Consider the following 23,686-nt stretch of genomic DNA (forward strand, 5'->3'; position numbering starts at 1 on the left):
GGGACTGATTACCTCGTGAGTCAATTTGACCTTTCAACCAGGGGCAGCTGCGGCCTCAGAGGCCGCCGAGGAAGTTTCCGAGCATTCGCGAAGCTCCTTACGGCGGTTCGAGTTCTGTATCATCGGCTTCGGTGACGGGAAACAACTTCGACGTGTTCCTGAGCTTCAGAGGAAGCGACACCCGACATGGGTTCACCGATGTTCTCTACAGAAGCCTCGTCGATCACGGGGTTCGCACCTTCTTAGACGAAGAAGAGCTTTCGATGGAGAGTACATCAGAAGCAGCTCCTGAGTCGATCAAGCTGTCGAAGATTGGCATCCCGATCCTGTCCGAGGACTATGCCTCGAGTAAGCCGTGCCTTCGTGAGCTGGCTCAGATGGTCGAGTGGCGCAAGGAAGAATGATCATCATGCCCATCTACTTCTTGATCACGGCGTGGGATGTGGAAATGAAGGATGGGGGGGTCCCTACGCCGATAAAATTGCTGCACACAAGAAGAAAGAAAATCCGGATACGATCCCAGAAATGGGTGGATGCCCTCAAAGTGACATCTGTGAAAGGGCGGCAACTGACCGGATATACTGGGTAAAGGTTGAAGAAGGATCTGTAACTAGTTTTGCTTTGTTTTCTTTTCTTTTCTCCGTTTTTGTCCTGAATAATGTGGCACTCTCATGCTCACTTCAATTGATTTCACGGCAAATTGCCCCATATACGAAAGCGGCGGCCTGTTAAGGGTTGCGATGGGCATGGCCGATGGTCACTCTGAATTGACTGGGGCACACTCTTGCATTTGTACCGAGCGTTTAACCATTCCGTCGCATTCACGTTTCATCAGTTTCAGATCTTTATCCCCAGTTAACAGTGTCCATGACTTTGTGTACTTTCCTTCTTTCTGAAACTTTTCTGTTTTCTAGGCAAGGAGAATTTGTAAAAAATGATGGTCTCAAAAGTTCTGAAGAGATTGAGAAAGGCTAAGCTCAATTTGTCTGACAAATTAGTCGGGATTGAAGACCGCTTGCCTGAGCTGAGAAGAATGTTGGATACTGACTCTAGTGACGTGCGGATGATTGTCATCTCCGGCATTCCAGGCATTGGTAAGACAACCCTCGCAAAATCTCTCTACAACGATATCTGCCACCTCTTTGACCGTCACAGCTTTCTCGGTGATATTGGAGACACTACTGAGAAGAAGGCTCTTCTAGCTTTGCAAAATCAGTTGGTTTCTGACATCGTCAAAGGGACTCAGCAAAACTCCAATCGGTTGAGGAAGGAATCAGCTTCCTCAAATTAGGTAAGCACCTGGAAAGTCCTCATCCTTTTGGACGACGTGCATGAGAAGTCTCAGCTTGAAGCTTTGGTTGGAAGTCTCGGTGGTTCGGTTCAGGGAGTAGGATCATTATCACAACCAAAAGAGTTCTCAATTTACGTGAAATGGCAGAAACTGATTATCCTTAAACACAAAGTCCCAGAGATGGAGGATAGTGATGCTCTAAAACTTTTTTTTTGTAGATACGCCTTTGCTAAGGATTGTCAGAACATGACTATGTTGATCTGTCCGAAAGAATTGTGTCCGCTACTGGAAAACTTCCATTAGCTGTTGAGCTTGTAGGTTCACACCTGTCTCTGCTTCGGGATAAAGAGGAGCTTGGGAATCTCTACTGGAGAAGTTACAAAATGTAACTGATGATAAAGTCCGAGAACAAGTTGAGAATAACTTACGAACAATTAAACAGTTTCCAACGGCATATTTTTTCTCGACATAGCTTGTTTTCTTTTTGGAGAGGATAAAGAATCGCATCTTACATGTGGGATGAGCTTCAATTGTATCCTTCTTTTGAAGTCGAGATGCTTTGTCTCATGTCCATGGTAAAGATTGGAACGACAGCAGGATGTGGATCCATGATCAGCTAAGGAAGCTGGGCAGGAAAATTGTTCAAGAAGATTGCATGAAACAGGGGAACAACAGTAGACTATAGGCCACTGAAGCTCGGAAAGATTTTTAAACAAGATGAGGTCAGATTTGACATTTCCTTTTTGGTCTGTCTGTTGAATACATAACTCTCCTTGTTTTGATCCCTTTTGGAAAGAGTGAAGCATAAATGATCCTCAGTTCAATTATTGTATTGGGGTTTCATTGGCTTCTGTCTAACAATGGTGTTTGACCAACAGAGTCAAATGAAGGTTGAAGCTCTGTGGCTTGAGATGGATAACACTGAACAAAAAGACATGGATGGTCGATCGCAGACCTCTTTGACTGGTGACCAATTTAAAAGAGTACCAAATCTCCATCTTCTCATTTTGGATCACTTTGACCTTAAGGAGGATTTTAGAAATCTTCTTTCAAAGTTACTTTGGCTCCGTTGGCATGGCTGTCCAAGAGCTTTTAATGTAATCAATTTGAACTTGGAGGTCTTGGTTGTTCTTGATTTATCGTGGAGCAAGATAACTGAAGGTTGGGAGGTTGGAATAGTATAAAGGTAGCTCAAATACTTTGCATTTCCCTTTTCACTTGAATACTTACTGCAACATTAACAGTTTCTGTCTATTTGTATTGCTTGCAGTTGGCAAGGAAGTTGAAAGTCTTAATTCTCAGAGGCTGTGTTGACTTGATACAAACTCCAAACTTCTCTAATTTCAAGTCTTTGGAGATGATGATTTTAGAATATTGCTCTCATTTGGTTCGAATCGACCCATCGATTGGTCAGTTGCAACGTTTGCAAATTTTAGATCTGAAATTTTGCACTGACCTCGGTAACTTGCCCAGAGAACTTGATTCTCTGGAAGCTTTGAGAGAGCTCCGACTTGATGGAACTTATATAGAAGATATTCCAGTCTCTGAAGATGAAGCATCTTAAAACTCTCAGCGCCTGCAACTGTAAATCATTGGCACGATTATCAGTGAAATTGGTGACATAAAATCTCTAGAATTTCTTTCGATTGATGGCTCTGAACTTACACACTCCCGGACTCAATCAAAAGGCTAGAAAAGTTGAAACAACTGTCTTTGAGAGATTGTCGGTTGTTGTGGAAACTTCCAGACGCCATTGGAAAATTGACATCATTAGAGAACCTGGATCTCTCAAGTACAGGAATAGACAAATTACCACATGCCATTGGTAATATGCATAATTTGAAAGGTGCTGAGAATGGATGGAAGTTTCATTAGAAAGTTCCCTCGATCTATTGGAATGCTGAAGAAGCTTGAGGAGATTCATGCATCACGCTGTAGGAGTTTGGAAAAAATTCCTGAGGAGATCATAGGCTTGTCTCGTTTGAGAAATTTGGTATTGTCAGATTCCAATATTCCCAGCCTACCAGGGAGCATCTCTAGTCTTTCCCACCTTCAAAACCTTGATTTATATGGCTGTGACAATCTTCATGAGGTTCCTCTGCTTCCCACTAGTTTAGCTACTTTGCGTCTCACTTATGACTCAAGTAAATTGAAGTCTTTGGATATTTCAAATCTGACCAATCTCAAAGAGTTGTCCCTTGCCAATTATTTGGAGGATGAGGCATCTCCCGGCACAGATGGATATTTGATGGTGGAGCCGATCAGCCTTTTGGGGATTGGCAAAGTGACAAAAGTTGAGACCTTAAAATTGTGCCTCCCAGGCTTCACTAAACTACCGGAAATGGATGCTCTTAAGCAGCTAAGGAAGCTTGATCTTCAATGTCCAGACCTACAACATCTCCCACGACTACCCAAAAGTTTGAAAAAACTAACCCTCCGAGACTGCAAATCCTTAAAGACATTGCCGGAGCTTAAGTATCTCAAGTCTCTATCTGGGTTGGAGCTTCTGTTATGTTCTGTAATGGAAATCGAAGGACTTCAAAATCTCTCATCCTTGGTAGCCTTGCTTATTTCTCACTGTGAGCTGGTAAAGTTAGACGGCCTTGAATGCTTGACATCGCTGAGAACATTGACCATCTCATACTGTGATTCCCTTCAAGGACTGCCAGATTTGTCGAACTTGAAGAAGCTGAGAACACGTCATATCCAACATTGCAAGAACATAACTCAAAAGGACAGCCTCTAGTAGTCGAGCTCCCTAGAAAGGCCAGATATTTGCGAAGGTTGTGGTACGCCTCTGGTCTAAATGAGGACTTGAAAGAGATCCATTTCATGCTTCCTCGAGCAAGTCTGAAGTTTCTGAGGCCAATATTCATTCTAAAGGTCATGCGTCTTTTCAATTTAATTATGATCCATAAGTTTCACTTGCATTGTTGGACTTCCTTGTGACTGGAATTCCTTCTTCTCGGATATTTCCATTTTTCTTTTCACTTCTTTAGAGAATGTAATATTTTTCCTTTATGAAGTTATTCTCAACAATGCCCAGCAATTGCTTGGTATACCACTTAACACTTCGACTTCATTGTACCGTTTTCACAAATATGTGAATGAGTGCATGAATCAGCATTTCTGAATTCCCTTTTCATTCTGGTCATTGTTGTTCTTAATTTCTTCCATCTGACTGACTGATTATCCTTAGTAAGATGATATGCCCATTTATTCAATATGCATGGAGTATTCGCTAGCAGGAGTATTGTAATGGAAGAAATAACTGGATGTGATCTCTGTTCATTTCTTTTGCCCAACGATGATGTATAGAATGGTCATATCTGAATGTGATGCAGAAAGGCCAAATATATGCTCATACACCTCTACATAGACAATACTGAGGGAAAAATCACCATGGCATGCACTTTTTATGTGGGAATTATTTATGTGATTAACAAGAGGCACCCGATAACCCTGATGATCTAGATGATTACAAGATGAAAATTCAAAAAGAATGATGAATTGATGTTACTGAAGATCATCTGGCATTAGTTTGTTGTTTTTCCCCCTTGAATAAATTTTACATGCTAAGTAGTTTATCTACTTGAATGAATATCATTCGACTCGTTTTAGTGTTTTCTGGGTACTCTGAAATATCTCTGTGAACTAATGGCTCAGGCTGAGCAGCCAACTTAGGCTGAGCAGCAGGTAAATGTTCCATCATGAATAACCCGGATTAGTATAGCACATTCCAGGACGGTCTTGCCTTTCACAACCAAATAAAATGCATCGCTTTGTTGCTAGGCCTGATCAGACAGAAGATTCAGAAGCTGTGAAGAGACTTGCATACATCATACAGTACCCACTTATTATAGTTTCCTTCTTGGTAAGTCCGTGGTAGTAAAGACTAGGCTGAGGAATCTTATGTCACATGGGTAGAGGAGCAAGGCGTGACTTCACTCAATTACATGTTTCTGAATCTTCTTTTTCAACATAGTTGATCTTTTTGCGTCTCTGCATGATTCAGGCATCTGCTTTTGATATTTACGTCCTGCTTCATTAGATGATCCCTCCGAAGAATGTAACATCTCTGGATTTCGTTTTGCTTTCTAGACACATTCCATAGAAGTGTTTCCCTTGCATTTCTACTAGCTATTTCTACGATTTATTTTGTTGAAATCTGCAAGATCTCAGCACCCACTCTGTCATCAGTTTATGATCTCTCAATTCCTAGATTTCTGGAAATGTACCATAATATGGTTGTGTGGTGTCAACTGTCAACTTAAACAGACTCTTCTGGACAAGAGAATTGAAAGAAGAAAAAGGCAAACAGATTTCCTGAGAATTGACCGCCAGTAGTTAGTGGCATTCAAACATGAGGCTCCCCGATGTTTCTATGAGCAACAACAATGAAGCCCGCGAGAGTGTTTCCGAACTTTTTCTCTTCCCATTATATGCCCTTCAAAATTTGTACCACTTGATATACCAGAAATTGTATCCTTCGAGATCTTCATAGAAGACCCTTCTTCCTATACATTCCAGTTCATGTCATCATCGATAATCAAATTCAAAAGTATCTTTTGACTTTACAGTTTTCATGCCACAAGCATCTCTCTTTAGAAAAAGTAACCACCAACATTTTCCGATGATGGAAAATTATTCAGTAGTTATGTTCGATTTATGTTTTCATGAAAATCGAATACTGGCACAGTGAAATATGTCGTGAATTAAAAGAGCCGATCATTTTGGTTCCTTCAATTTTCTATTGTATTTTCCTTCCAATTTTCTATTGTATTTTATGCGATTAATTTCTTTCCCTCGTTGTTGCTTAATACTCACATGTATGTTTTTGTCTTGTTGGTTTGCTTTCCGTGCTCTTCATTATAACGTGCCAAGAAAAAGATGTCCTATTAATATCTTGATTTCTTTTTATCGACCTTTTCTCAAGTTATTATTACAATTTGCACACATTGTCAATTGACATTTTGAACCATGTTATCGTGGTTTATTCAATCTATAACGTTCGGCCTTCATGTTTGTAGTTTCATATTGAAATTTTTCAAAAAATTTCTATTTTAACAAAAATGTCATTTTAATACTACTATCTTTACTTTTATCTTATAGTATATTTTTCCCATTAATATAAAGAAGAAGTACTACGTACATTTTGTTCAATTAATCAAATAAGCCATGATATTAAATTGCTAGATCTGCAAATTTTTCATTCATTGTTTGAAGTATGTGCAAATTTTCCATGCAATGAACTTTTTTGTGTTTTTTTATTTTTTTTCCAAATCCGCATTCAGGAAAAGAAAAAGGAAAGAATTTCTCTTACTATCCAATGAATGAGAACGCATAAAATCATCTTCCCAGTAAGATTATTTTGCTGTTAATCTATGTATTGAGGTAATATGACTTTTAATTTTTCTAAGTAATTATTCTATGGGCTGATGTTGGCTTTTTTTAATCAGGATACATGCATTGCTATTGATTCCAATGATCAATTTGAATAGTGATCAATTGAGTAATACAATTATCTATAGCAAAATTTCAATTTATTCCACGAGTGTTGCGTGGGGTGATAGACTTTTGGCCATCAGCCCACTGTCAAGACAAATAATTTTGTGAAAAATCCAGATGAGCGTTTTCCAAATTCATGTTGCCTTTTTCCATAGTAGCTTTTGGAGGCTCTTGCAATTGTAGATCTTCTGTGTCTCCTATTTGCTTCGAAGCTCATTCCTTTTGTGCGTTTATTTCAGTGCAGAAAATGGAAGAGCACGTCTTTCTGAACCGTGGTGGGTCATGGCCTCGATTGAGAGCAGTAAGCAAGTGGTGCAGATAATGGAAGAGCACATCTTCCAAATTCTTGTTGATTGACTGAGAGCAGAAAGCACGTGGTGGGTCATTGCCTTCCCTTGGACTTGATCTCCGCCCAATGTTATCATTTGGCCATATCCTCCAACAAGAATCTACCTTATCTTCCACAAAAATAAACTAAAGGAGTGCTTTTAAAGCGTGCGAGGAGAGAGGTTAGAGTATGATATTTAATTCTAAAGCAGATTATACAATTAAGAATTAATATCATAAAAAAGTCTTAAACTAATACACCCATGATAAATTTATCCAAAACTAAATTTTTTACCACGAAAAATTTCCAACCAGTACGCTTGTGACAAAATCATCATCCGTTAATTTACATTAAATTTTCTTATCAAATTATTGAATTTTATGACATGTGACAGTTGCGGATACTCTCCATTTATCATAACTCTACCAGTTTGTAGTTTTTCATAGTATTAATCTAATTTAACATAAAGTAATGGATGATAAATTTGTTACAAATTATACTAATTAAGGGATTTTAGTGATAAAAAAATTAATTTTGGATAAATTTATCAGAAGTGTATCAGTGTGAGATTTTTGTGGTATTAACCTTACAATAAAAAATGGTTTACAATTATGCTTATTGTTCATCAATCTAAAATTACGACAAACAATCATTCTATATTAAAACAGTGGGTTTTAACAACTTAGTTGACGATATATTTAATTATAATGATGACTATCAATTTATTAATTGTGATTTTAGAATACATTTTTGTAAATGAATTATAATGTGTATCAGCATATTTTATTAAATTCATTAGAATTAATATCCCATTCTATTTTCACAATGCATTTCCTGTAATAAAGCAAAAGAACCCTCATTGTACTCATCCTGTAAACTTACCGAATAAAAGTTATCCCATTCCGTTTTTATTGTATCCAACACAAATTTAGTGGAAATTGAATAGGTTATAGTTGATTGGTGTCGCTTAGTCTACGAACTTTGAAACTTTTAAATTGATATCCATTCGGTTTGTTTGCCGGTGATAAAAAAATTGTGACTTTGATGGATTAGCCCTTTCCCAAACTTGTCCATTCGATCTTTGGGTTCAATAAGTCTAGCGGTAATTCTTATTTGTGTTGGCTAAGTTAGGTCAGATTCATCATTAATGACCATTGAATTTATGATTGTCACACATAAGACCCACATAATTTATGATTGTCCATTTGATCCCATGTAGCAGACTTCGATTTAGTTGATTGGTGTCACTAAAGTCGCACTTGAATTCACCTACTCACTTTTTGCCATTTCTCCATTTTTTTAAATATAATTTATCATTTTTTCCCTCAAGTTCTTCTCTTTTGCCTTTTTTTTAGCATGACCATCGTATACTCAAAGCAGTTAACTTTCAAGAGACAAATTCCAAGTTTCATCGGACATATTCCAAGTTTCATAGGTCCAGTTGATCACAGCCCGTGGTCTTTAAATGTCATATACTCTAGCATTCTCATATTTAAGCTCATTTATTGGTTTCTACTTTCTTATATGGGATAATTTTCCATTAAAAACTCTCTAAACAATCCCCACAAATTTGGGGACTACTTGTTCTTAGTTATAGTGTTGGGGGCAAAAGCATCATGGTGGTAACATGAGAAAATTGAATTAGACAAATTGAGATAGATTTATATCAAAATGCGATACAAATATAACACACAAATAAAATGTTATGTCCCACAACTATTACAATTTATTTTCTCGCTCCACACACTCAGCCTACCTCATACTAAGACAAACTCTTTAACTCTTTGTTTATTCATTTCTCTCATGAAGCCAACTCTCTTCCTCTCTTGTTCTAAAGCTCACACTTTGGTTCCGCTGCTTACTCCCAAGCTCCAGGTAAAACTCTGTTTGTAGAGCTATTGGCATAATTACAAAAGCTGCCGCCCGAGGAAAATAACGTGGCCGCATAAGTTGAAGTGATAGAACCATGCGCTTCACGTGTAGATTTAGATCTCTAAGAAAGAACCATACTTCTTCAATTTGTCTGAAGGAATTTAATGCTTGCCTCCCAGCAAAGGAGAGCCCTGTTATTAGTGGACGTTCACCTCCTTCTAGTTTTACCATTTGCTACATGGTAGCCTAATTAAGTAATTATTGATTTCAAATAAATAGTGCTTCTTATTAAAAAAAAATGAGAAAGTAGTATTCTCACTTTTTTATTGCTTAGTTACATGGGAAAAGGACACTAACAATTCCATAACTTTCATATAACACTCGTTTTGGTGTCATAATTATTTAATCAATCACTTAAATTTTATAACTTCTAAAAAATATTCACTTAAGTGACATCAATGATTTCCATTATCAGAAAATCCAATGTGGCATGAATTTAATCTAATTTGATGTGACTTACCAAGGCACTGATATCATCAAAAGTCTGTAGAAAATTTTTTTCTTTCTACCCAAAATTGATAAATTGGGGCTAGATTAGATCAAACCAAAAAGCCCAACCGTTACCTTAACCCAAAATCAGGTCCACAAGTGACAAGTCTTTATCTTGTGGGTGCCGCCAAAGGATGCCCTTGAAGCAAATGTCTTCGCCACCGCCATCAAATCAAATAGTAGCTTCCCCCCTCTTTTGTCTATAAATTTTGCTGTTTGTTTCCTCTCTTCTTGTTGTTCAATGTAGGGGTGTGCAATGGAAATTACCCGGACTGAACTGGATCAATTAGTTTTGGGCAATTCCGAGGGGCAGCAGTTCAATTCCCAATTCCATAAAATTGAAATCGGTGATGAGTGGTCGGGTTCTCAATTCTAAGATGAGAACCAAATCAACTGGGCTGCCGGAACCGGACCAACTATACTGCCCATGCTGGATCCATTTTTTCATTAAGCTTTGTCTTTGCATTGGGAATGGAGGTGGTTTTCTCTCTCTCTATCCGACCCCAGTCTATCTCTCTCTTCTGCGACGATCCTTATCTCATGCCCAGAAAGTGTGCCTCGGCTTCAGCTTCTTCGCTCCTTCCGGCTTCGAGATTTTATTCCACCACTGAGACCTCAGAGCTCCTCCGGATGCTGCTTTCCCTGCCATTCGCATGAAGCAGAAGCAGAGCATAACGATAACACCACGATGGCTTCCTGTTCTCGCCTTTCCTCGCTGCGTCTCCCTCCTTCCAAGCCCCCTCCGAGCAAAACCTTCCTCGCGTTCCTCGCATTTCCTCGTGAAGTGCCACCTAAACGATTGACTCCAGCCAGAAACGCGTTGCCTTTAAAAAGAGTCACGTTGAATAAGTTATTATTATAAATCCACGTAAAATTTATTGTCGAATATATGTTGCTGAAGTCAGTCAGTGAAGTGATTGGACATCCCGCGCCTTGGTGGAAGAGTCAATGATTCTATTTTCCTATTCCACTCTAACTTGACTATTAATATGCTATAAATGTATGAATAACAGTTAAATATTTCTTCACTAAATATAAGTAACCATTAGATGCTGAACTACAAATAAGAAAGCCACATTAACATATACTTATAGATTAATGTAAAACGTAAAATTAAACAAATATACTATAAAAAATAATAATCTAATTTAGTATGAGATTAAACTATATGGATTTTAGATCTAAAGCGGATTATAAGAGTAAAAATGTTTCACAGTTATCCTAATAGTTCGTTAATCTAAAATTGAAACAATAAGGATTCTACGATAAATCAATCATTATTGACAACTTAATGGATGATATTCTTAATTATTATCATGACTATCAGTTTATTAACTGTGATTTTAGAATACATTTTTGTAAATGAATTATAATGCGTATCTATATATTTTATTATATTCATTAGAATTAATTTCCCATTCTACTTTCACAATCCATTTCTTATAACAAAACAAAAAGAACCTGCATTGTATCCATCCTGTGAGCTTACCAAATTAAAAGTTATTTCATTTCGTTTTATTGTTTCAAACACAAAATTAAGAAATTGAATAGGTTATAGTTTATGTTGGAAGTAGTAAAATTGATTTAGATTAAATTAAATTTTACTTGGACTTGTCTTCATACATGGCAGTTGAGTCCAATGTTGGGGTTCCCATACTCCTTAGCAAAGAAGGAAATGAAAGTCCATTATGCATGAAGTCGGCCACTAGACTGGACTTGGGGCACATATTATAATATTATATCCTCTCACAAGCAGCTAGTGGAGTCTTCAAGAAGTAGGGAACACGTCGGTCAAAAGAAAAAAGGAAGCAAGGTTCAACTTGCTAACTAGTGACTTGTGCTTGGACGTGAAGAAAAAGTTGCGGCAGACCCTTTCACATTAATGTTGGTAACTCCCTTTCACACTAAAGACGGCAAATCAAGAGGAAAAGTTCAGCTTCACTTCTTGCATGTTGAAGTCCAGGCAGTGGAAGATGCTTATAAATATATATAGTTATGTTAGTTTATTTTTTTAGAGAGTGAGAGAGCTTTAGAAGCATATAAAGAGATAAAAGAGAGTTTTAAGCTTAGCAAAGCTTGTGTGTACTCCATATTAAGCCTTCACAAGGAATTTTGAGTACTATAATCTCTCATTGTGTGTTTGCACTCCCTCCTTACAAAATCCTTCAAAGCTAGTTTATCCTTTTGGTTCCAACAATTTATTGGTGTTGCTTAGTCTATGACCTTCGAGACTTTTGCATGGATATCCATTCGTTTGTTTGCTGGTAGTAAAAAATCGTGACTTGGATGGATCAACTCTTTCCCAAACTTGTCCATTTAATCTTTAGGTTCAATAAGTCTAGCGCAAATTCTTACCTGTATCTGATACGTCATGTTAAATCTATCATAACCATTCAATTTATGATTCTTGCATGTAAGATTCACATAATTCTCACGGAATCAAGGTTTGTGATTGATCCCTTGTAACGGACTTCATTTTATGGAAGAAATATTGCAACCTTTAGACTGGCTAAGAAAGGCGAGTCACTTTTTTCTCCCTCCAAAAGGCCTCTGTGACACCTCGAAGCTCCTTAAGAAGCCACAGGTACCTAATGCTACACCTAATTACATCTCTTAGAAGAAGCATCGAAGTTCATAGACTTTTTTTTTTTGAAAACGGTCCCAGAGCGACTCATTAGCGGAAGCAAAATTTAATTTCGCCATCTCTCCCTCCAACAACCATGATACAATTGCACACCACTAAGCACCATAGGAAAAGATAGAGCCATGCCACTTTTATTTACATATTTTCGTGATGGATTTTTCATGGTCGATACAACAAAAGAAAGCCAAGATTTTCAGCTACACTTGGCGACATCCCAAAAAGATACTACGGCCCCTAAAGTAATCACATGACGTCCTCCATCTAACAGCGGCGGCTACTCCCAAAAAGAAACACCAGCTCTCTACCCCTCACGCAACCATCACACCCATCCTAGCGCGTCGGGTGGTGGTGGCGGCAACATCCCCCTAAACACTCCGTCTCGGCGAACATGAACTGACAAAAACTCCTGGATGATTGGGCCCCCAGCCAGGCCCACATCGTACATAACCAGCACTCGCACTCACACAAAAGTCAATCCAGGGATGGTGACGCAGTCGATCTCCATACATTCTACTTCTACATCCGAGGGGAGGCCATAGAAGGTGCCTCGTGTGACGGTAGGAAGCGGCATCTTTCTAATCTGAAATGTTGGTCCCCGAAGGGGTGAGTACAACCACTCAGCAAGTAAAGGATCCAATAACCACTCAATACATCATACAATACAATCGCAACATAATACATGTCATTCATGCATCCAAGCCTACATACCTTGAAGCCATGCATATACCATCATACATCCTCATCACAATCATATCACATACATGTCATCATGCCACAAGTGATCATCATCATATCATATATGCAAGTCATCATGCCATAGGTGATCATCATCATATCATATATGCATATCATCATGCCATAGGTGATCATCATCATATCATATATGCATATCATCATGCCATAGGTGATCATCATCATATCATATCATATATGCATGTCATCATGCCATAGGTGATCATCATCATATCATATATGCAAATCATCATGCCATAGGTGATCATCATCATATCATATATGCATATCATCATGCCATAGGTGATCATCATCATATCATATCATATATGCATGTCATCATGACATAGGTGATCATCATCATATCATATATGCATGTCATCATGCCATAGGTGATCATCATCATATCATATATGCATGTCATCATGCCATAGGTGATCATCATCATATCATATATACAAATCATCATGCCATAGGTGATCATCATCATATCATATCATATATGCATGATTCAATTTCCACTTTTAACTTTCAATTCGATCACCACATCACTCTTTCTCGGGATCATCAATTTCATCCCACACTTTACCACTCGCACCCCATCCTGGCATCGCGAGAAAAACCTCCGGCATTCAGCCATTTAAGGCCATCGGGCATCCGGCACCCCGACATTCCGGGCATCTCGCATCCCAACTGGCATCACGAGGCATCCCCTCGAGCAAAGACCTCCGAGGCTTCCAGCACCCAACCATTCTGGGCATCTTGAAACTCCCGAGGCCATCCCGGCCATGTATCTCTATACATTTCGGGCATCCGGCACCCCCCATCCCGGGCATCCTGATACTCCCAGGGCATTATCAACCGCCTCAAACAGTTTCCTCATTTATCATTGTTCATGTTCACCAATTTAGGTCTCAACTCAGCATGGCACATGATGTAGTGGCAAACAAAATCACTTCCATCCTTTGATTCATACATGCATCTCCAGTCATCATTATACATGCAGCAAGACACAATCATTCATAACAATAAAATTCATGAAATTCGTACAATTTGGAATTGTCCATTTATCATGCCTTTTTGAAGTTTATTAAATTCCAGCTTGTACCATTTTAGAAAAATATTTAAATTAAATATCCATATGATTCTCAAAAATCATGAAGTCAAAGCACGTGATAGACAAGACAATAAGATAATGATTTCATGAAAAACACATGGCCAATAGAGTTCCACACAAAAGATATAATTCACACAAATACAGCATGCAATTTCGGATAGAAACAGAATGTGCAGTTTTTGAAATAATTCGATCAAAATACCCGAACAACCTTCGAAAATTATGAAATTTTACCAGGTTATAGTCAAGAAACTAAAGTATATTTTCATGAAGACTTCTAGGCCAGATTCGTTTTAGATAATTTCCTATAGTCGTCCGAAGCTTCTGGTTCTCACACCAAAACGTCCAGTGTAGTCATCTCCGAAATACCGAGTTTTTACCCACTTATTCTTCTTCGTTTCCTCTGAAATTTGAATATGTTTTACGTCAAGAGGTTCCCTACAACTTTCATTAAGGAATCTAAGTCAAATTTCCAAAGAACAGTCACCATATGGGTCCATGAAGTCTCGGGTGTCCAGTACCGCGTCTCCAGATTTACCGTCTTCAAGAGTAAGTCAATTCACTAGGCTACACTTGTTAATTTTACTTCAAATTTTAGTATGTTAATATTTAAGATGTTCTCTACAATTTTAATGAAGAAGTAGAAGAGAGATTCTTGATAAAAATCGACATGCAACCACAGATCTACCAAAAGGTCAGCAAAATCATTCCAGATCTAGTGTTTTCGTAGGATGAGGGTTTGACCCCTTAAATCTCCACCATTTTGTCCCAAATTTTAGTATGTTGTATTTTAAGATGTTTTCTACAACTTTCATGAAGGAATAAAAGTCAAAATCCAACTCGAAACATGCATGCAAGCTCTCACAAGATTCTGGTTCAGGCGGTTCATACGAAAACAGCAAGCTATCTCAACAACAAAACATACTAGCTCCGGTTTCTCACTCCTAACCACCCAAAATTCGACACCACTCCAAACAACACACATGCAAGACACACATGCAAGAGTAGGAAGTGGATCCCAACTTGCCTCTAAACTCAAGAAAACAACGGCACACGGCGGACGAACGGGCGGCAAACGGGCGGCGACGGCTCCTCCTCCTCCTCGGTTCCTCTCCTCTCGGCGCCCCTCTCTCTCTCTCTCTCAATTCTCTCTCTCTCTCTCTCTCTCTCTCTCTCTCTCTCTTTGGCTTGGACGGAAACCCAACCGGCCATTCTCTCTCTCTTCCTTTTTGTTCCCCCAAATCTTCATCATTTGCAATCATCACTTGCCTCTCCACAAGCCAATGCATGAAGACCTCTCCATGCAAAGTGGGCTTGGGGTCTTTGGGCCGGCCACTCCTCTTGGGACTCAATTGGGACGGCCTCCCTTGTGGCCAACGACAGCCCCTTCGTGGGCTTCAATGGGCCGGCCATCTTGCCCCATCAAAATCCACCCTTGGGCCTAAGGCCCAAACCTTTAAAAAAAAAAATCAAAATTTTCCCTTTTATTCTTTCTTTCATAAATTTTAAATTTTAAATTTCACATGGCCAAAATCTTGTAACATTTTATTTATAGGAATCTAGTCTATGAGGTGCATAGCCAAGAATAGATTATTCTCATTAACAAATAAATAAAAATAATCATGAACACAAGCATATAGTACTTAGTCCTAAGAGAAAACTAATGGCTAAAGCATAAACCATAAGTAATTTCATTACCTAATTATGGGCTTTAATACACCTTAGAGCTTGTCTTGAATTTTTGGGATGCCACAGCCTCAGTCACTTTGGTAGTGACGAAGTGCTGATTGGATCCATCGTGCCTTTCGAGTAAAGAGCTGGAAAAGGTTTCTTGTCTTATGACAAATCTAATTGGTAACTATCGAGATCCCCTTGTAACCCAGCAAATTACTTCCATCCATCACAATCCATTTACTCCCAAATTTTGAAATATCACAAGAAAATTCTCAAATTGATAGACTCGAGCCACATTTATTTTTGCAATACTAAAACTAGTTTGGGATAAATATGATATTTGGGATTTTTTTTAATGATATTAGCCCAAAAAGTTCAAATTTTAGTTTATATTTTCAAATAGCCATGTAAGCGTCTTCAGATCAATTAGGGAAAAAAAAAAAGAGCATTTAATTCAAAGACTGAATTGGTAAATAAAAATTTTGTTCGGGTCGTACATTTTGCAAAAGTTTAAAGGTTATTGGTGTTTTTTTTTTTTAAAATATATTTTGTTGTAAATTTTTACATCCGTCTCGCCATGGTCCGCCGGTCAAAGAGGCCCTCGTACACCTACTCCCATGGTATGAAACTGGGAGGTGGATCTTTGAAATAGAGAAGAAAGAGAGACGAAAACTGAGAGGAGGAGGCCCCCAACACGGAAACCATTTTCATTTTGAAAGTAGATGGACATCCAGAATTCTAGCAACCGTGGAGGAGGTTCCTCCGAAACAAGAGAAAAGAGTTACGATGTGTATTTGAGCTTCAGAGGACCGGATACTCGCTGGGGCTTTGTGAATCATCTCACCAGAGGCTCTTACGAGAGGAGGTCCGCGTGTTCAAGGATGATGAGGCACTCCCCATAGGAGAGGAGTTTGGCCCGTGGCTTCTCCAAGCGATCAGGCATTCCAAGATCGCCATTCCGATCCTGTCAGAGAACTACCCATCGAGCAGATGGTGCCTCCGAGAGCTGGCTCAGATTGTGGAGTACCACAAGACGATGGGCCAGATCATCATGCCCGTCTTCTTCAATGTCACGCCATCGGTCGTGAAAAACAGATCCACGGTTACGGCGAGGCTATCAAGTGGCATAGAGAGCGCGGAATCGACCCAGACACCCTCCGGAAATGGGAGGAAGCTCTCATCTGTGTGGGATCCATCCCAGGGTTGGAGATTGATAGGTGAGTGTAATTGAGTAAGTTCGATTGAGTAACCTAGCATCCAAATCCCAAGGCAGCGCTTACTTCAATTTTGGTTAATCTAATTAAGACTAATGCTGCAACGTGTATCGATACCTGATGTAGCTCCCTCTGATCTGGTACTGAATGTGATCCGCTTGTTAACATTCTCACTCCCAGCTTGCCACATTACTTAATGTTTCGGTTTTGTTGACAAATTTCAGCGTTCTAGCGTTACACGTATCTCATAACTCAGTTTTTCCATGTTCGATCACTGCATTAAATGGGAGGCAGCGGTTATGGTTGTGATTTTATATCGATATGGTCCAGGAAAATGTTCTTCCTCTTGAAATCTGCATCCACAGGAAATCTACCTCTTGCAAGAAAATGCCAGTGTAGAGTGATATTGATTTGCTTAATTTCTGTGGATGCAACAGACAGCCTTTGCATCTCATTATACTGTGCTTTGTCTGTGTTGATTTAGTAAAAGCATGTACCACTAATTGCATGGCCTGTTTGTCTAAAGCTGATTGCTGTATGATAGTTTTTTGAAAGGAGAGCGTGAACTTTTTCTTGCAAACTACTTCAGAGTTTAGATATTGTTGGACTTACGTTAATCTTTGTGCGTGTACCTTGTGCACACGTGCACGCATGATACAGCTGGTCCAAAGAGACTTTAGTCATCAATGTTCTTGTCGCAAATGTGTTGAGGGCACTGAACAGATACTTCGTTGGCATCGAGCATCATGTGGAAAGAGTCATGAAATTACTAAATGTGGAATCTAGCGATATTCGTGTAGTTGGAATACATGGCATAGGGGGCACCGGGAAGACAACAATTGCAAGGTTCATCTACAAAAGAATATTTGATCTCTTTGATGGCTGTAGCTTTTTGGAAAACGTTAGAGAACATACCAAAAAACCAGGAGGTTTAGATAATTTGCAAGGTCAGTTGGTTTCTGACCTTCTAGGTGTAACGCATGGACAAATTCATTCTGTTGATGATGGGATTAAGTCCATCAGAAGCAGACTCTTGCACAAGAAGGTTCTCATTGTTCTCGATGATATTGAACCAAGCTTCGAACTTACACCGATTTTAAGTATTCTTGATTCGTTAGGCTCTGGGAGCAGGATCATAATTACCACCAGAGATGAACAGGCTTTAGATAAGTTTGAAGTGTCCCTGAAATATGAGGTCGGGGGAATGCGAGAAGAGGAAGTCGATGAACTATTCTGCTCTCATGCCTTCAGGGGGAGACCTGCTCCAGCTGACTTAGCTACTCTGTCCAAAAAAATAGTATCGACTATTGGCCGGCTTCCTTTGACTGTTGAGGTTGTTGGGTCATATCTATATTCTAAAAGCAAGGAGGTGTGGGAGCAGACATTAAACGAATTGAGAAAAGTACCTGAGCCACAAGTTCAACAGAAATTGATGGTAATAATCAAAGCATTACCTGACAAGCAAAGACTGATATTTCTGGACATTGCTTGTTTCTTCATTGGAGAGGACAAAAGTGTTGCATGCTACTTGTGGTCTGACCGTGATTCCGCAAGCGGATCGGTATTAGAAGTGCTCATCAATTCATCTATTGTTAAGATTGAGAACGATAAGTTATGGATGCATGATCAACTTCGAGACCTAGGTAGGGATATTGTCCTAGAGAAACATCTTAAACCTGGAAAGCACAGTAGATTGTGGAGTCACGAGCAAGCCCGATGTGCTGGTGAATAAAAAAGTAAGATACAAGTTCATCACTGTTTTTACCTTACTTGTATGCCTTACGACTCATGTTCCTCTTTTCATAGAAAGAAAACTATTTGGGGTGCATATTTTTAGCGGAAAAAATTATTTGAAAAATATTTTTCTAAAAATGATCATTTATATTTCTTGAAATAATTAGTTAATGAAATTTTTTCATTATTGATAACAATTTATGTCTACTTTTTTCGTGGATGATGAAAATATTTGTTATTCATTCATTTTTGTAAGAGATGAAAGCAATCATTTTAAGAATTTTTTCCAAAACCTTTTTTTTTAAAACAAATTGATCCTTAATAAAATGATTTCTTTAATTTGAAGTCTCTAAGAATTTATCATCTTCACATATTTTTGTGCGGAAATGCCAAGTCCCTTGGTAATCCAAATCCTGTATTTCACGTGTAGGGAACGGAAATTGTTAGAGGAATTCTTCTCAAATTTGGCAGTGGGTCACAATACAGTTTTGGACCAGCACATTTTGCGAGGATGTCGAACATAAGATTCCTTCGATTGGATCAGGCGAACCTCGAAGGAAATTTTGAGTGGCGTCTGTCAAGTTTAAGATGGCTCCATTGGCAGGGTTGTCCTCGGCATCTTCTTGCTGAAAAATTGGATTTGACGGAGTTGGTTGTTCTAGATCTTTCTTGGAGCAAGGTCAGTGACAAATGGAATGGTTGGAGTGAAATCAAGGTAGAGAAGTACATTATTATTGATTTCATTTGTCAAATTGTAGCGGAAAAGTTGACTCTTTTGTTATTCTATTTTCTGACAGAAAGCCAAGAAATTGAGAGTTTTGAACCTCACCGGCTGTTATGATATGATCAGAACTCCAGACTTATCTCATTACAAATGTTTAGAGAGATTGAATCTTGAAAGGTGCATTCGATTGGTTGAAATCGGTTCATCGGTAAAAATTCTGGAGAGGTTGGTTTCACTGAACTTGAGGTCTTGTATTGAACTCAATAAGTTGCCTGAAGAGCTGGGTTCCCTCATATCCTTGGAAGAGATTCTTATAGATGGAACTGCTATTCAAGAAATTCCTGCCTCCATCGGTCATTTGCAAAAGCTTAGAAGATTCAGTGCCTGCAACTGTCTTTCATTGATTCAGCTACCCGATTCAATTAGCCATGTAAAATCGCCGAGAGTCCTTGCACTACATGGTACCAAAATAACTAAACTTCCCCTATCTGGAAAGTTAGAAGCGCTACAACACTTGTCAATAAATCATTGTAGGTCGATATTGAAGTTACCATTGTCCTTGGGGACCTTGGCTTCATTGATCGAACTTGATCTATCAAGCACTGCAATTGTCGAATTACCTAGTACTATCAATGAGTTATACCTTTTAAGAGTGCTCAAAATTGATTTTACTTTTGTAAGAGAGCTGCCTTGCGCTATATGGACATTGAAGAGGCTTGAAGAGCTGCATGCTTCAAGATGTCGGAGTTTGGATGGGGAAATTTCTAAAGATATTAAGGATCTTTCGGCATTGAGGGTCTTGAGGCTTGGATACTCTCGAATTCGTGGCCTACCAGATAGCATTTCTAGACTTCCCAATCTGCAAATGCTTGATCTGCTTCATTGTGACAAGCTCCATAGAGTGCCAAAGCTTCCTCCCACTTTAATAAGCCTATCCGTCAGTTCTAAATTGATGGATACAATCCCAAAGATCGGTAGCCTGGTTAAGTTGGGAGAGTTATTCTTGGTTGATGGATCCCAGGAACTGGTGTTACCTGACCAAAGTCAAATTGAGGCAAAAGGACACACTTATTTGGAGCTCGGGAGTTTGTTAGAGCTAAAGATATTGCAGCTATCTATGTTAAAGATCCAACTACTACCTGTTGGGTTGGATCTCCTTCGTAAGCTCACAAAGCTCTCCCTTTGCTGCATTCACTTGAAAAAGCTACCATGGCTTCCTCCAGGTTTATTCACCCTCTCACTTTGCCAGTACAAATCAGGGACAGGATTGCTAAATCTTTCATATTTGGAGCTCCTGTCAGAATTCGAGCTTTTCGACTGTGCAGTAAAAAAAGTTCAAGGCCTTGGGAAGTTCAAATCCTTGCGAGTTTTCAGAATATCTCACTGCAACCTGCAACAACTGGATGAGCTAGAGAAGTTGATATTTTTAGCATCATTGAATGTTTCATACTGTCAAAGTCTTGAGAGACTTCCTGATCTATCAAAACTGAAGAAGCTGAAAGATATTAAAATCAAGGGCTGTCCGAAGATTCGTGATATTAAAAGTTTGGAACACCTGCATTCCTTCAAGAAGCCAACTAGTGCCATAATTGAGACGGAAAGCTCATCCGAGGTAACCAACACTATGATTTTCCCTCTGGACCACATAGATGGAGGTTGGCACTTGATTAGCACGTGTCATGTTTGGAATTTTTACTAAGATGAATGAATTCCTTAATATTAACAAAAGTGCATGACATGATGAATTACGAGGGACAGGATATTTTCTCCCATTAACACATGCAGAATAATTTTTCAAATGAAATTTGAGTCATCAAGACTTTGTATTTCTTTCATCTTTTTTACTTGAAAGATGGGTCCAAATTTGTAAGGACTCCACTTCTTTGAAAGAGCATTTTACTTTTTCTTGTATTTTTCTGCGATATACAACCAAAGAACTTCTATTTATGCCAGTTAGTTTAATCATGCTTTTGGGAGGTGTTGTTATGTATTCAATCCAGAGCATTGAACGTTGTATTGGTATCTTAAATCTTTGATGTGTTGCAGAAAAGCGCTGGCTTCTGTACTAGTATCTTAAATTTTTATGGGGTGCTTCCGTAATATTCAAGATCTTAATCCAAAGTACTTTTAATAAATTGGGATGAGTAGCTCATAGAAGGTATTCCATTCTTCAAACTTTTCTCTTTTAATTCAGACTTGTTTGATGAGCTACTCTTCCAAGGATATAGTCTGATCAATACCGTCAATGAAATCTCAAAACTCATTTGGTCTCTTTTCACGTTCAGTCAGTTTGAATCTAAGCATCAGTCTTTATAACCGTTTGACACATGGTAGAAGTCTTATTTGATGCACTGAATACATGCTTACACAGGTTTTGTCACAGGTGGAGTTTAGCAAACCAGCTAATACCAAACATTCTTCCATTCAGGGTGTCAAATGCAAGGATAAAGGTATGCTGTACATTGAGATTGTCAAATCTGAGTTGTCCTATAAGATTTAAGTATGATTTCAACCTTGCAATGTAGAACGCTGAAAGAGGTCATGGCTAGAAAGCTGCCAGACCATAAGGATAGGCAGTCAAAGGATTATTTCAAGCTATGCCATGTTGTTGGAACTGATTAGACCTTAGACTAATTTTTTGGGCTAAATAGAAAATTTTACTCCTTATTTAATGCTCACAAGCCCCTCTTCCTCCTAAAGCACAAGCAAAATCTTCCGATTCTGTCAAGTCAATAACTGAAACTATGGGCGCTTCTTCTAACTTGCAAAATTCTCCCTCTGTTGCAGGTTCATCAACCACGTGGCATAGAGTGAAGGTAAACTACAGACGTCTTGCTTTCTATCTCACTCCATCAATGAATAATTCTGTATTTCTTTCAGGCTGTTGCTTCCAAATTCAGCTGTCAGATGATTTCCAGAACCAAGCCAACACACTCTTTTCCACATTAATCAAACTTAAGTGTTGAGCCAGATAAGAGTGGACAGAAACTACTGGCATCTCGCCATCAACAGAGCAAGAAGATGTGCCACTTGACAGGGCATCAACTATCCCTTCTTTGGCAACAATTGGTTCTGCTGTGCCTCCTCCTGCTGCTCAACCATAGTCATCATCAGCAATGGACAAAGATAAAGCCCCTATAATTGTCGAGGCAGATTTACGTGGTGGCAGAGAGGAATCTCTTTTCTCAAAGATCGAGTCTCTGTTGAGTGATGACTCAGGAGAGCAAAATACTGGGACAGAGATGTCACAAGCAAGTCATTTTGATCTTCAAGCATACCAGAATGCATCGCAAGAGTTGGAAATTATAATGAGTCAGGGACTCCAGGCAATCGTGTTTAATCCCAAGCTACTTGGTCAATTGCAAGAATTACTGAACTTCTTAGTCGAACAAAATGCACCAGAGGTCTCTACTATTGGACATCAATGTGTCTATCTCAAATTGCAGAACTTTATTCAGACTCAGGTGACTCCTCTCTTCCCAATAAAAGATCCTCATTGAATGTGAGAGGTTAGAAAGGGAGCTCAAAATGGAAAAGTATCTTTTGGCGTCTGACAAGGATGAAGTTCGTTTGATCAAGAAACAATGTGAAGAGAAAGCTAAGAGTGTGGCTGACAATGAGCGAGTTATAACCCAACTTCAAGCAGAGATTGAGGCACGCAAGCAGACAGTTGAGAATGCAAAGTCAGAAATATCATTTCTGTCGACAATGAGATTGGAGAAAGTTAAGGAACTGAAGAATTAAGTACGAGCAGGTCCTCAGTATGAAGAGAGAGAATCCAAGCATGGAAAAGAAGAGAAATCAAGCTTTGGAAATGATTGACAAAATCAATGTAGAGTGGAATGAATTGTATGCGGATATGTAAAGGCCGATTAGCCTCTAAATAGGCTGGCACTTTTCACTTTCTTTTATTTGAATCTTCATGTATCGAAAACTTTTCCATTCTGGCAAAAAACACAGGTTTGGAGTTTCATTTGTAGTTATTTATCATTGCGGAAAGCGTGAAACAAAGTCTATTGAAACAAAGAGAACGCTCACCTTGCAAACTCAGCATGTCACTCGGCTTGGTCTGCAATCTCCGAAGGCTCCCTGTAACTAGTCTTGCCAGAGGAAAGATTGCTGGTCTCGGGAGGCAGCAGGCCATGCAGAGTCCTTTATGCAGCACCGTGCTTCTTGCTCTTCTTTGCCATAGTCCTCTTTGGTAGAGAAGGCGGTCTCTGTGATGATACCGGTGAAATTAGCATAACGTAGATATTCCATGCGTGCTCTCTCCACTGCGAATTTCAGCAAAATCCAGAT

At 39.0% G+C, this 23,686-nt stretch overlaps 4 protein-coding genes across 12 annotated transcripts; all 4 read left to right on the forward strand.

Annotated features, from left to right (window-relative positions):
* The first annotated feature begins 934 nt into the window (after positions 1 to 934).
* LOC120291817 (disease resistance protein RUN1-like) lies at positions 935 to 1,291 on the forward strand. Its single transcript, XM_039309562.1, has one exon. The coding sequence runs from the start codon at positions 935 to 937 to the stop codon at positions 1,289 to 1,291; it is 357 nt and encodes a 118-aa protein (XP_039165496.1).
* A 1,670-nt stretch (positions 1,292 to 2,961) lies between these two features.
* LOC104437203 (disease resistance protein RUN1-like) lies at positions 2,962 to 5,630 on the forward strand. Its single transcript, XM_039308336.1, has 2 exons — positions 2,962 to 4,174; positions 5,570 to 5,630. Exon 1 carries the CDS (start codon positions 3,147 to 3,149, stop codon positions 4,035 to 4,037), a length of 891 nt encoding a protein of 296 aa, XP_039164270.1. The 5' UTR covers positions 2,962 to 3,146; the 3' UTR covers positions 4,038 to 4,174; positions 5,570 to 5,630.
* Positions 5,631 to 16,302: 10,672 nt separating this feature from the next.
* Positions 16,303 to 23,377, forward strand: LOC104439542 (disease resistance protein RPV1-like). 9 transcript variants are annotated; one of them, XR_005549779.1, is made up of 7 exons: positions 16,304 to 16,932; positions 17,590 to 18,665; positions 19,094 to 19,378; positions 19,461 to 21,042; positions 21,759 to 21,837; positions 22,175 to 22,203; positions 22,268 to 22,319. XR_005549779.1 is itself a non-coding variant. In XM_039310050.1 (7 exons), the coding sequence occupies exons 3-7, from the start codon at positions 19,175 to 19,177 to the stop codon at positions 22,334 to 22,336; spliced, it is 2,004 nt and encodes a 667-aa protein (XP_039165984.1). In that variant the 5' UTR covers positions 16,305 to 16,932; positions 17,590 to 18,665; positions 19,094 to 19,174; the 3' UTR covers positions 22,337 to 23,377. The 9 variants fall into 9 exon arrangements, 8 of the variants coding, with proteins under 8 accessions (XP_039165982.1, XP_039165980.1, XP_039165985.1 ...); XM_039310050.1 differs by having other exon boundaries at positions 16,305 to 16,932; positions 19,461 to 20,999; positions 22,091 to 22,203; positions 22,268 to 23,377; XM_039310053.1 differs by having other exon boundaries at positions 16,305 to 16,932; positions 19,461 to 20,999; positions 22,268 to 23,377.
* On the forward strand, positions 16,706 to 18,661 carry LOC104439491 (disease resistance protein RUN1-like). Its single transcript, XM_039309563.1, has 2 exons — positions 16,706 to 16,932; positions 17,590 to 18,661. The coding sequence occupies exons 1-2, from the start codon at positions 16,706 to 16,708 to the stop codon at positions 18,659 to 18,661; spliced, it is 1,299 nt and encodes a 432-aa protein (XP_039165497.1).
* Positions 23,378 to 23,686: the final 309 nt, after the last annotated feature.

This window comes from Eucalyptus grandis, chromosome 3 (assembly GCF_016545825.1).
Source record: "Eucalyptus grandis isolate ANBG69807.140 chromosome 3, ASM1654582v1, whole genome shotgun sequence".
NCBI classification, from domain to species: Eukaryota; Viridiplantae; Streptophyta; class Magnoliopsida; order Myrtales; family Myrtaceae; genus Eucalyptus; species Eucalyptus grandis.

Excerpts from the sequence above, each read along its gene's own strand:
- LOC104439542 (XM_039310046.1), top strand. The coding sequence starts at position 19,175 with ATGTCGAACATAAGATTCCTTCGATTGGATCAGGCGAACCTCGAAGGA. Across the intron at positions 21,000-21,758 it reads AGACGGAAAGCTCATCCGAG|GTTTTGTCACAGGTGGAGTT; the intron begins GTAACCAACACT and ends ATGCTTACACAG. Across the intron at positions 21,838-22,090 it reads TGTCAAATGCAAGGATAAAG|AAGCAAAATCTTCCGATTCT; the intron begins GTATGCTGTACA and ends CTCCTAAAGCAC.
- LOC104437203 (XM_039308336.1), top strand. The coding sequence starts at position 3,147 with ATGGATGGAAGTTTCATTAGAAAGTTCCCTCGATCTATTGGAATGCTG.
- LOC104439491 (XM_039309563.1), top strand. The coding sequence starts at position 16,706 with ATGGTGCCTCCGAGAGCTGGCTCAGATTGTGGAGTACCACAAGACGAT. Across the intron at positions 16,933-17,589 it reads CCAGGGTTGGAGATTGATAG|CTGGTCCAAAGAGACTTTAG; the intron begins GTGAGTGTAATT and ends CGCATGATACAG.
- LOC120291817 (XM_039309562.1), top strand. The coding sequence starts at position 935 with ATGATGGTCTCAAAAGTTCTGAAGAGATTGAGAAAGGCTAAGCTCAAT.